At 41.3% G+C, this 13092-nt stretch overlaps 2 protein-coding genes across 8 annotated transcripts in view; one reads left to right on the forward strand and one right to left on the reverse strand.

Moving 5' to 3' along the window:
• ubap2l (ubiquitin associated protein 2-like) overlaps nt 1-7785 on the reverse strand; it is a 35228-nt gene extending 27443 nt beyond the window's left edge. For 6 of the 7 annotated variants that reach the window (XM_078175627.1, XM_033636668.2, XM_033636666.2 and 3 more), the window contains exons 1-7: nt 7708-7785; nt 6172-6309; nt 5294-5371; nt 3246-3356; nt 2095-2269; nt 486-587; nt 268-313 (exon numbers count right to left, since the gene is read on the reverse strand). In XM_078175627.1, the coding sequence (XP_078031753.1) occupies nt 268-313; nt 486-587; nt 2095-2269; nt 3246-3356; nt 5294-5371; nt 6172-6267 (608 nt within the window). In that variant the 5' untranslated portion in view covers nt 6268-6309; nt 7708-7785. Of the gene's footprint in view, nt 1-267; nt 314-485; nt 588-2094; nt 2270-3245; nt 3357-5293; nt 5372-6171; nt 6310-7529; nt 7667-7707 lie in introns of those variants that run through there. The other variant, XM_033636664.2, reaches the window with a different exon arrangement.
• Nucleotides 7786-8921: 1136 nt separating this feature from the next.
• On the forward strand, nt 8922-13091 carry LOC117263396 (protein C1orf43 homolog). Its single transcript, XM_078175630.1, has 7 exons — nt 8922-9291; nt 9391-9492; nt 9615-9723; nt 9822-9870; nt 10612-10783; nt 10893-10951; nt 12207-13091. The coding sequence occupies exons 1-7, from the start codon at nt 9229-9231 to the stop codon at nt 12412-12414; spliced, it is 762 nt and encodes a 253-aa protein (XP_078031756.1). The 5' UTR covers nt 8922-9228; the 3' UTR covers nt 12415-13091.
• Nucleotide 13092: the final 1 nt, after the last annotated feature.

Below are 13092 nucleotides of genomic sequence, written 5' to 3' on the forward strand. Positions count from 1 at the left end.
CACACTCACACATCTGCAGCCTTGGGCCAGAGAGCAGAGACACCCTCCTGAGCGGAGCTATCAAAATTTCACTCCAAATGAAATGTTTAGACTCTATGAAGAGAGTTATTCTGCCCACGCTGCTCAATCCCATTGGCTGATGTAAATTCTCCCTCCTTTGGATTAAGACTAAACAATAGGCTGGGGTCCTGCTCTTTGGTGACCATGGCAACAGGTAAAGTGGAACAAAAGGCCCTCTGGTTTTAGGCAACGCAGGTGTTCTCTTACCCCATGCCCTGTGCCGAAAATCTGCCTCCTCGCCGTCCAGATACTCCTGGAGAGACAACAAGAGCTTACCTAAGTTTCGTAGCTTGACAACTATTGTCACAAAAAAGAATGGCAGTGGTGTAAGCAAATATAAAAACCCTCCCTCCATACCGCCATGTTTTGACTAGATGCATATCCCTCGTAAATAAGTCTGTCAGAGGAGGATTACAGGCACTTACCGACAGTCCCTCTTCCTCTGCCTCTTCCCCTTCTGCCTCGCTCTGCACCTCTCCCAGCTACTCCAGCCTTGCCTCCATCCAAGCCGTTCTCCTGACCACGAACTTGAGTTAAATTGAGAGAACGATGTCAGATTTAGACAATACAAAAACTACCTGCAGGTTTCAAAACAATCGTTTCAACAAAAACGTGTTATGGCTTGAAAAGAAACTGCATCAAAAATTCTAGGGCTGTATGAGAGCCGAGAAGTCCTTCATTCAGAATCAAGAAGAGAGACAAATACTGGCTATCATTTACTGTGGCACACACTGTCCCCCCTTCAGGTCCACTGTTTGGGTTAAGAAGGGTCTACTGGTGTGCTGCAAATGACTAGATGGTGCTATAACACACAAGAGCTAAATCAGCACTTTCAAGCAGGTGATTTCAAGAACCTGCCGTTTTTAAAGGGCTCCCTATTTTCTTCTTTCTGTAATTTTGTGGCACCTGTGCAACAATCCTACTCTTACCTCCATCTAACAGATAAAAGCCACACTTTTCCCACAAGTTTACAAACTACTGTTGAAGCAAACAACACTATCTCTACTGCTTCTTCACTTTGAAAGCCTCCCACTGATGAGCCACTAGGGGACTTAATTTTGAAGTACAGCCTTATTTAACAAATGACTGCCACTCACAAATTGCAGATAAATATGAGTCCTTCAGGGCTCTATTTTGCTCATGGGTCACAAGTACAAATTGTCTAAAATGCTGCTGCTAGGCTCTTTACATGATCAAATAGACTGTCACATATCACACCTATTTAAACCTCCCTGCACTGGCCTCTTGTTGATTACAGAATTCCTTTTAAAATGTTGGTGCTCACTTACAGAGCCCTTCGTGGCCAGGTTTCACAGTATATCATGGTGCTTCTGCACCTCCAAACCTCGAGCCGATCTCTTAGGTCATCTACCCAGGGTTTTTTAAGTGCACCTCAGACACATCTGAAGACTTGCAAAGATCATGCCTTCCAGTCAGCAGACACTAAGCATGAACTTTGTGGATTCTTTTAAATACCAGCTTAAAAACCCATCTGTTCAGACAACCATTTAGGTAGCATGTGGTATTTTATGTTTTAACTTGTGTCTCATTTCTGTTCTCCTTGTGTATTTCATCTAGTGTCTAATCTTTGTTTTGTTTTTTTTATTTGATTGTACTTCTTTTAGAGTGAAGCACTCAGTGACTGGTGTCTGTGAAAGATGCCATATAAATAAATTTTGCTTGCTTTGCTAATTGTTTTAATTCGTGAAATGTGTTAGTGACTGACCACTAACTAAAGATACTTTTCTGCATATCATATTAACAGAAAAGTTTTAAATTTTGCATGAGGAGAATGATAAAAAAGAAGGTGCACCCACAGTGAGCTGGCCTCAACTCATGAAAAATTGGCAAATATATTCTGAAGTGTCAAGAGCATGAAGCTCTCTTTCTCAGTCAAAAACAGTGATACCAAAAAGCCAAAAAGCAGTCAGAGCAAAAACACTATAAAACACTAAAATTAGTGCTTTATTTAGCATAACAAATATTCAAAAAAGGAAACCGCGATGTCACTATAACGGAACAGTAAACACTTACACTCTCGTCCCCTGCTGGCTCCACGGCCCTTACGTGGAGCTCCACCTCGACGACGTGCTACATCTTTCTCTCCTCCTTTCTCCCGGTTCTCTTTTCCTTCCTCTCCAGTCTCTGCCTGGCTAGTCTCCTTCTGGCCGGACACCCCTTTCTTCTTCCCCACCATTTCCCAAGAGTCCTTAGGAAGAGATAGAGACAATGTCACACTGCTGTTCCTTTAAATCAATGCACTGCTTGACTCACTGACTTTGTACTGAGTCACCAAAAGGGAAAACAAGTACTGAAGATAGGTGAAGGTTAATTTAAGTGCATCTCTAGATCACTGTCGTAACAACAGAATAATGTGCCCAGCCAAAATATGATGACAGTTACAAGAAATTTATTCATCAAGATGGGTTTAATGTTGCCTGGTGGTCAGTATGTCATTGACTTGAGACGACTGAATTATTGGCCAGTGAGCCAAAAATGTTTCTGGTGGTCTCAAACTTTCTCCTCATCTAGTGAGTCTACATCTGACTACTTCTGAGATTTTCATACATGAAACAACTTATGGTTGTGTGGGCCGGGTGTGGCAGCAGCTACTGTAAAATCACAACTGAAAACAAAAACAAACTCTGTTCCTCTTGATGAACTTGTTCATTTTAAAGTCTCTCCACTGAGCCATTATCTTGACAATTGAGGCACCTGACAACATCATATCAGGTCTGATTAATGTGCTGGCAAGACGCATTTCCACTTTCTGGTTTCAAGTCTACTCTACATTCTGCTAGTAACATTTATATCAAAGCTTTTATGCAGCTATGAAGGCTTTCCATCTTGTTAAAAAATGATTTAATTTAACTGAAAGGATTGTCTAAAAGGTCAGTGATAACATACTCGGGGCATGTGGAAGTGACAAGGTGACCAACGGGAAGTACAGAAAATGTGGTTATAGCAAACTTCTTTTTGCACTTTTTTACCATCACGTATAATTTTGTCTAAAATACGAAACCCTGCCTCTGTCCATGTTCATTCGGTGCTATACTTCAGAGGAGCTGTACTCATACTGTGTTAACCGTTAGTCCAATATCATAGTTATCCAATCCAGAGCAGCACTGATTTCTCCAGAATCTGGCCCTCGCAGAGCTAAGCCCTCACACAAAGCCAATACTCACAGTGTCTGGGCTACCCTCCAGCAACACGTTAATGGCTCTGTTGACATCCCCGTTGCAATCGTGCAGTGCGATCATTGACTCATCCTGGTCCTTGCCTGTGATGTCAATCAGCTACAAAAGGAGGAGAGGCATGATGAGAAACAGAGGGGACCCCTGACAGACACTGCTGGCATCATGTTAATAAAAAAGGCTCCTGTGTAAACTTGTGCAAAATGTTTTTTAAAAACATACATCAGAACACAGAACAGCAGCACGCATGCCTGCTACCAGCAGGGGTTCAGCATCTTCATCACTTGAGTAGCTTGAACACGAGATTCCCTTTCCATAAAGACTGTGACACTATGCCCTCTTTAAATGGCTTGGAAATGACTACACAGTAAAATTGATTAAGCAAAAGATAACCTCTTATCAAAAGGTCCTGATGACCTGTTTACAGAACTTTCTGACCTTAACTGCTATTTTAGGGTCTTACTTTTTTAAGCTTTGACTTCATCATTAATCACATATGATTTAATGCAACATAACGACACTGAAAATAAATTTAAAGCCACATGGGTAGAATTCAAATATTATACTGGGTGTATTTAACTTAATTAATTATTAGAGGTGTACATCACAAATTTCATTACATTATTATTGACTAAATAGACTCCACTAACACATAAGAAATATTGCTTAATAACAAGAACATATACACATTTTTATTTACATCTACCCCTACCGATACCCGTGGCCTATCAGTCTTGTAGAACCAGGAGGAGTATTTCCTCTCTGACTGACAGCCAAGATGGATCAAAGCCTGTCTTTCTGTGCTTGTAGGGGGTGCAGCTGTATCAGCAGAAGAGCTGCTAGTGCTCTGACCAGGACTAGATTGTCTCCCATCAGCAGCAGAGTGGTAGCATCCTCACCACTGCCGCCAGATTCAGGTTTGTGCGATGGCTTTTAAAAAACAGATATTTTGGCTAGGTTTTCAAATGTTTTGGGCGGTCGACGCCTGTCGATCTTTGGTTTTTGGGAGCTTGCTTTTATTACAAGTGCAACATGATGAGCTGTCATTAATTTGAGTAATATTCACTTAACCAGCCTCTCCTCTCTGTGCTCCGCCCCCTGTGTGGACTGGCAAAGCCCCACTCTCAACAGAGACAGCAAAACATGGTCAAGACTGTCACACTGAGCAGAAATGAAAAGACTACACATAAATTACATTTCAGAACAGTGCCTCACAGAGGCTCCCACAAACACAAATCACTGATTTCAGAATTATGGAGATTTGGCATTATTTTTGGCATTTAAAAAAAAAAAAAAAAAGATTTTAATGGCCTGTTAGGAATTTCCCGTTGGCCTAGCAGCCCATCAGGCCTGTACAACTCTAAGGGAAACACTTTTCCTTATCTTGTATCATAAACCAAAGTTCCCAGTGGGCTATATTCTACCTCAGTGCCCAGCAGGAGGATTGCATCTATCTTTGACACTCCTGTCTGTTTAAAATAAATTGAACATATCCTTATGCATTTGATTTTTTCTCCAGCTGTACTATCAGCTCTGAACCATGACTCCTAAACCGGGGTATGAACCAAACAGTGAGCTCTGTGTGCTGTTACACCCCTAAAAGCCTGTATTATCCAGGGTGGGACCTCAGATCTTTATCCTTTAAACAAGCAAAAGGGAAGAAATGGACAAAAAAACCCTTTGTTTTGCCCCTTTCTTATAACTGAGATTGTGCCTTAATACATTGTTTTCTGATTACCATAACTAATTATCACATTTTACACACAGAGTTATATGTGCACACATTCATCACCATCGCAGCCTGAATATAATTCACTGCACGCCGTGTCACTGACTTTATGTACATGATGACGTCTGACAAACCAACAATGCAAAGCATAATAGGAGACGCATATACACACCCAATGTGAGACACAACAGACGTAATACACGTACCAGAGATAAACCACAAAGGACTGTTACTTAACCATTTTCAAAAGGGGCAAGAAAAACTACACAGGAATGCTGGAAAAAGAACAAAGGGATGTGCATCAGCTCACCTGTTTGACCTTCTCTTCAAAGTCTGCATCATTGTGGTCTGAAATCATCTGCGCAAGTCGGATCTGCTCTGCGGTAGCCTGTTTCAAGAGGAGTGAAACATTTAATATTTAAAAAACAGAAGCACAAGCAGGATGCAATATTAATTTGTTTTGAACCACAGGTCAAATGGCTGGTGAATGTTCAAATTTTACAAGCCACTCAATAGATTACCATCATATTTTTGGCTTGTGAGTGAAGCAATTCTACTAGCCACTTTAATATTTTACCAGCATCTGGCTGGTGGATGGTGCTAATTTGGTACCCTGGGCACTATATTTGCTTTTGCGCAAAAAATAGAGAAAAAATAACTCATATTTAGCCATTTATAAAATCTTTTACAACTGTTTCGTGTAAATACTATGATTCATCACACAGAAAGCACCACTGTCACAGGCTACTAGAACTCTTGTTAAACCCTTACATCAGCACATGTGTAAACCCTGTCCAAACCCTATAATGTAACTATTAAACTTGTGTGTTAGCTGGTCAACTTAGATCAGGGACTGAGTTGATCACTGTAGTTCAGACTGCAGCTATGATCCCCAATGCCAAAATCTGGGACTCCCCTCCTGATAGTCAGAATAAATTGTCGACAGTGCTGTTTATCCTCCAGTGTGCTGTAACTGGCATCTGTCAAAACCTCTTACAGAGCATACTATGTTGAGCTTTGCAATTGGCATTTAAAGTTCCCAACTGTTGGTGTCTATAGTATGTAGCTTTGTAGAAACTGTGTGTCTAACAAAACAAGTGGCATTTAGGCATTGATTTGCCTATACTAAACCCTGGTGCAAATGACTGTGCATCTGGGCAGTGTGTCAGGTGGTGAGAGTGAAGGTACCTGAGGCCTCTGCTTGTGCTGTGTCTGACTCTGTGTCTGGCCCTGTGTCTGCTCCCAGCTGCCCCGGGCTCGGTTCCCGCCCATGGACGTCATCATTTACAGTATATACAAATAACAGTATTTACAAAGGAATAACACCTGAGGAGGAAATGATGAGAGAGGCATTACAAACCTGTGACCTATATATGTCACCATGTACACGTCTGGAACACTTGAATACTACTTCCTCAAACAGCCTGGTGGCTTATTGCCTAGTGGGGGGGAAGCTAGCAGCGTTTTAAAGAAGACAGCATCAGCTTTGTTTCCAGAGACGCCTGGAAAACGTTGACAAAGGGTGTTTTTCAGCCTCTTTCTAAGGAAGTGTCTAAAACCAAAGCTAGTCGCGGGTTTGACCCGGGATGCCAGAGTGCCACGGCACACCGGGTGCTGCTGCACTCAAGGCTTTCAAGTGCATAACGTTGGCTGACTTAAACTTATCACCGCTTCAGAGCATTATGCAACGCTTACTATATCAAAATAGCCCTGGTGATGTTAGGTCAACCTATATTTTGCCACAACAGGACATGCTCGCAAAACCCTCGATAGGCAGATCCACACTGTATTGACCACTAAATTAGAGGGACAGGATATAAACACATAATGTTAGTTAAGACATCGGAGTAACGTTGCATCCCTGATCGATAGCAAACTGTTAACCTTGCTATGGACAGCGACTCCTTAATCATGCATACGTTACGTAAACCCCTGTATGCACTAACGTTAGCCCATAAACAAGCCTGCAGCCAGGGCCCGCCGAACATACCCAATGTATTAGCCAGCCACATGGCCAAAATGCTAGCCAACTAGCTAATACTTGAGGAGAAAGCATCCAGCTTTGAAGTCTCAGTGGGCTTCCGCTTCTCACGGCTTCACCTCATGGCGACAACGAGGCTACCTTATCTCCAACAGCCGCTAGCTAACTGGGTACCGATAACTAGCTATACAGCGCTGGGATGTTAGCGTTAGCTGACTTAGCTTGATAGCCAAGAAGTAAATTAGCTTATCAGCTACTAGCGAGCAGTGAAGCTTTCGTGTTCGACCAAACCAAAAAAAACGCCCATGCCACTCAGTTGCCACTGGTTGTCTGCTAACAAGTGTTAGCCATGCTATCTTAATTAGCTAACGTCGTTTTGTGTAGCTAGGCAATGTTATCCAGCTAGCTAGGTTAGCAAAGTAGCAGCTTCCTAAACTGCACCACCACTCTACCACATTGTCGCCACAGTATATTCTGATAGCCGGGTTCTCGACATAAAATTCACCGAGGCTGAAGGCAGGCCTACAGGCCCCTAAAATGAAAATAAATAACAGGCGATACTGACCAGAAACCCGGCTCAATATTAGACACTGCTACACAACCGACCGACAAGTGGTCTCGTTGTCGACCTTCTAGTCGGATTTAGGACAGGATATAATTCCTGAACCCCAAGTTGATACAACTAAGTTGGGAAAATATAGCTAACCGACTCGCTCACACAATAAGCGAGAGACTGAATTTACCTGTTTCTTCTCCACTCTGACACCACGGAGAGCTGCGTCACGTGGTTTACAGGGCGCTTCGAGGAAACTGGACCCACAACATGTGACCACACACTAAAATAGTTTAATATTATCAGCGGAGTTGTGACATGTCAGTGATGGGGATGCACAACACAGATAATAAAATTTGGCAATTGAGGCATGATGAATTGCATTTATCTGATGAGAAATACATGTATATTACGGAGGAGCCTTGCACTTTACAGTATGCACTCATAAACACAAAAAGACTCATCGTTACTGCAGCAAAGGAGACACAACAGGAGGTAACAAAACAGATGAAAAATTACTAAATAAAATGAAATACATGAAAGAAACCGCAAAAATGACAATCAAAGCAGGTATACTATAGTAATGGGAATGGTACAAGACTCAGTCCCCTACTATACAACAATGGTTGGAAATTATAAGAGCGATTTGTACCATGGAGAAAATGTTTTTGTTTGTAAATGGAACTAAAACTCAATAAACATGAAATTATAAAAAGGCAATATACAGTATGTTGACAATACATTATAATGCAAGGCATAATAAAATTAATTATGCAAATATATTGTGCACTTTAGAAGTCCTTACTGAGGTTAAGACTTGTTAAGGATCCTAAACAGGTAGTCATGCTGCAGGTGCTACAAGTGTATAGATGATAAATACAATATATATCAAAATATGGTACAATATACAGGGGTGTTTAGTTTATGCAATATGTATACACTCACTATACTATAATAATAAAATGATGTTAAATTTAGATGTATAATATAGTCTAAAATGCAAGAAAATAGGTATTTAATTTTAATTTAATGGAATAATTCTATATAATATAGTGTTAAATACTACTACTTCTACTACCACTAGTATTAACATAGTAATGTAATATATATAATTCAGTAAAAAGTGTCATTATATTGTGCTTGTTTCAACACACATTAAAAATCATTTTCCAAAGTTATCCTTAATGTTTTGTACAAAATTAAACCTCATACAAAATATACATGGGCCAGTACAAAACACACAGCAGAAGGTTTTAGTGCCTTTTGAATTTTTTTGACAAAACAAAACATTAGATTTTTATGTTGTACAAAGTGTTAATTAAACTACTGTACAGGGAGGTTGTTTGACCTGACTGGTCCTACGTACACAGTTATTACGGTAATCCGGAGCGTCGTAAATCAGCTGTCACTGTCGCACACACTTCCTCTAGCTGGCACCACCATGGCTAGCGCAAGCTAAATTGTGTACTTCACGTACAATGTCGTTAGACATAAAGAGGAGCGTTAGTGCGGTCGCTACATAGTTTTTTTTTTAAAACATCCTTCCAAAGCTTATACGCAATTTTTCAACTGTGCAGCAGTGGCTATTCTTTTCAGAAATGGACAACCGACTGTTAGCTACCAAGCTAATGTAGCAACATAACGTTCAGATTCATTGCTAGCTAAGTTAGCTAGTCGACCTGAGGATATACTGTACACGCTGACAGATAACATGGCAGAGTCATCGCCGTTATCAGGGGTTAATGTTGTCCTCGTTATGGCCTATGGAAGCTTGGTACGTGGGTTTCAGTTTTGGTTGCTAGCTTATGTGATGTAGCATATGTGATGGTGCTGGAGTTATGACCCTGTCCTGCCATGTTTGGTTTGTGCGCAGGTGTTTGTGCTTCTGTTTATCTTCGTCAAAAGGCAGATCATGCGTTTTGCAATGAGATCCCGCCGAGGACCCCATGCTCCTATTGGCCACAATGCACCCAAGGTACAGTTGATCCCCTCCTGTATAAGCACGTGTGTTGTCAAGAGAATAATTGCATATGCAGCGTCTGCTGTTGGTGCAAGAGTTCATGTGTCTCTGTATTTTCCTCATGAATTGATAAACAGGGTTTGAGGGAGGAAATTGACTCCAGACTGTCGAAGGTCCAGGACATCCGCTTCGAACCTCGTCTCCTATCAGAGGACGACGATAGGCTGAAGCAAGGATCACAGATCAGTCAGTCACTTTTTCAACTCATCTTGTTTCCACCTGAATCCACTTGCATTTTGTCCCTTTTTGTCGTAATGTAACAAAAACCTGTTTGTATTTCAAAGGTTGCTACAACTACCTGTACAGGATGCAAGCTCTGGATGCCATCCGTGACTCAGGTGAGAGATTAAATTTGATGCTGAGATTCCTGATCCTGCAGGTACATGCATTACTCTTCTCATCGTTTCATCACATATAACATAAGTCATTAGTCTCACACACATTACCATTGCCATTTCTTGAATTAATTTCACTCTCACCTCTTACGGAGATGCAGCAGTTCAAGCAGCTTTTCATCTGTTTATCTTTTTACATATTTGAACTACACTCATTTTCAAAGTTCTGGTCTAAAACAGTCCAAAAATATTAGTAAACGTGAACAACTCTCTCCAAAATCCCCAAACTTGGGTGCTAAAACTCAAATTTGTAATGTCATTGGGTATAAAGTCTGGAGCTGCTCCATAGACAGTGACTTAGGAAGATGTTATAGATGACACAGAGGGCAACCAGGGGAATGCTCTGAGTATATGGGTACATTTATACATCAGTGGGTCCACACCACCAGGCTCCCATTCATTGTCTGAGGAGCAGCTCCAGACTTTATACTTGATGACATCACAAATTTGAGACTTATTTCTCTGGTTTCTGGCTTTGAGGGAGAGTAGCTCATGTTCAGAAATATTGAACTTTGATTGAACCATAATTTAGGTGATGCTCCACTTTAAGTCTTTTGTTTTTATAGTTGCTCTGTGAGTTCACCAAATCATGTTTTTTGTAGTGACCTAGTTTCGCCCATGGGCAATATTGAAGTGTTTACCCCTCTGACCTTCATTTCTTGTTCCTTCCTGTTTGGACCTCAGGAATTCCTCTGCAGGAGATAAGCCGCTGTCCCAGCGCGTTTACTGGACGCAGCTTCAGGAACTGGCTGCTGGAGTTGCGCAACTCCCACTCTCTGATCAAAAGCAGCCGCAGCGCGCTTATTGACCGTTTACTTGAAGGCTATGATAGCGCTCGCCACGGGACAGGGGTGTGTACAAATGTTTTTGTGTGTGACTGATGGGTGATGAAAGGAATATAATGCTCTTAACAATCGTGTTGTTGCATGTTACTGATTGGGTGTTAACTCTTTGTTTCAGGTGTTTGGGGAAGCTGAGTTTCTTGATTACCAGCGGGCTCTCAACGAACTGGCTGATGTGTAAGTGCTTTTATGCTGGTCCAGACTTGACATTGTTGGTCTTGTTACATTGTTGAAGCAAGTTTTCCAATCCTTCACTCACAGGGCAAAGCATAGTGCATACTTTGATACTAGAGATGTTCAGATGCCATGTTTTCCTTCATGATACAGATTCTGATAACTGAACTTAAGTATTGGCTGATACTGAGCACTGATCTAATACTGTTGCCTTTAAAAAAAATGAACAGCTGTGTACTACTAAAAGATCTTAAAGTGCAGCCCCTCTTTACAGCAACAGTAGTGCCACCCCTTGAAATTGAAGCCTTGCACACTGCACATGTTGCCTTTTAATTGATGGGACTTTCCAGTGTAAAATATTGCCAAATTGCTAACGGCTAACATTATTTTCTTGGAAATCAGTTTTTCTTTGCTGCTTCAAAACAGTAGTTGCCAGTGGCTGCACAGCACACCTTGCTGTTTAGGCTACTAAAGAATTGGTTCCCATGAAAACTGCAGATTTATCCAGGTGTGAATCTACATTTAAGTTTCTTAATAAATTATGTAGTGTTGGATCAGTGCAGAGACACACGTACTGGTTGATACCTGCTCCAGCATTTTAGGCAGTATTGGAGGCATTTCTTTTTCTTTTAAGATATTTTTTGGGGCATTTTTAGCCTTTAATGGATAGGACAGACGAGCGTGAAAGGGGGAGAGAGAGAAGGAGTGACATGCAGCAAAGTGCCACAGGCTGGAGTCAAACCCAGGCTGCTGCGGCAACAGCCTTGTACATGGGACACCTGCTCTACCGCTAAGCCACCAACGCCCCATATTGGAGGCATTTCTGATATTGGTATCAGAACAGCTCTTTCACATGTAATCCTTTCCACAGTTTTCGGCACAAAAAATTACCTATTGTAAAAAAAAGTTTTGAATGCAGTTTCCACTAATTTGATGTTAACGGGAGGTTTCATGCTGTAGTGTGGCCCATCGCCTTTAGAGCACGTACGTTTATCCACTATGAGCATAATCATACCTAAAATAGAGGAGATCTGCAGCTGTATTCTTACACTTATCTTATGATTTCAGCTCGAGTCTTTTTTAATGAACACTTTTATTACACTAACAGTTAATGCTGCTATTTCATTACTAATATCCATAAATATTATGTTCACTAGTATCACTAATATACTTGTGCAATGCCATCCATCTTACATAGTAAACCGTATTGCATATTTAACTCCTTTTCTCTGCCTCCGTTTCTCCTCCCCTCCGTCAGGGTGAAAGCCTACTCCAGCACCACCAGCCTGGACCAGCATCACCAGTCGGCAGCCAAGGACCTGACAGGCTCTCCTGTCCGGAGCACTCCCTCCACCATCCAGGTCACCTACCTGCCCTCCACTGGCCAGCGCAGCAAGAGGCCCAAACACTTTCTGGAGCTCAAGAGTTTCAAAGACAACTACAACACACTGGAGAGCACACTGTGAGAGACTGCTGCTATGGACCGCCTGGCACAAAATGTGTGTGTGATGTGTGTGAGTGCAAAATGGTTACACAGAGTACCAGCAAAAGAAAAGTTGTAAGATTTTGCTTGTTTTCAAGCTGAGCTTTAAAATTGTACAAATTCAGCTGGGAAAGCTTCTCCCTAAAGTCAGTTACAGAACATTTTCGGGTTATCTCATTATGTAGATTAGTGGTTTTCAAATTGTGGAGTGGGGGACATAAACTTTTTCGGCTTCTGAAGGGAGGGGCATAACAGAAAAAGTTTGAGAACCACTGATGTAGAAAAAGAAATGTCTCATTTTTTAACAGTTGTTAAAGTCTTGCAGTCACAAGATTTATTCTGTCATATTGGTGAAACTTTTATGTGCATGTGTTACACTCAGCGCCTTTGTTCTTATGTTGGACCTGATGAGTGTGTTCAGAGGACAAATACGATTGTAGCCAACCTGGCAAACTACAAAGTTCATGGTAAATCACCTGCATTTGTTTTTATTTTTCCCAAAAGTCCAAATGTAAATAAGAGTGCACCTTTTGATTTACTGTTTGTACAGATGTAAGATATTTATACAGCCATTGATAACTTATTTAATTAATATCGTGTGATTTGTATTTATGTGAGCTTGTACATTTTTGTGGCGTGAGATAAAAGCTTTTCAACCCAC

The sequence above is a fragment of the Epinephelus lanceolatus genome, chromosome 16, assembly GCF_041903045.1.
Source record: "Epinephelus lanceolatus isolate andai-2023 chromosome 16, ASM4190304v1, whole genome shotgun sequence".
Lineage (NCBI taxonomy): Eukaryota > Metazoa > Chordata > Actinopteri > Perciformes > Serranidae > Epinephelus > Epinephelus lanceolatus.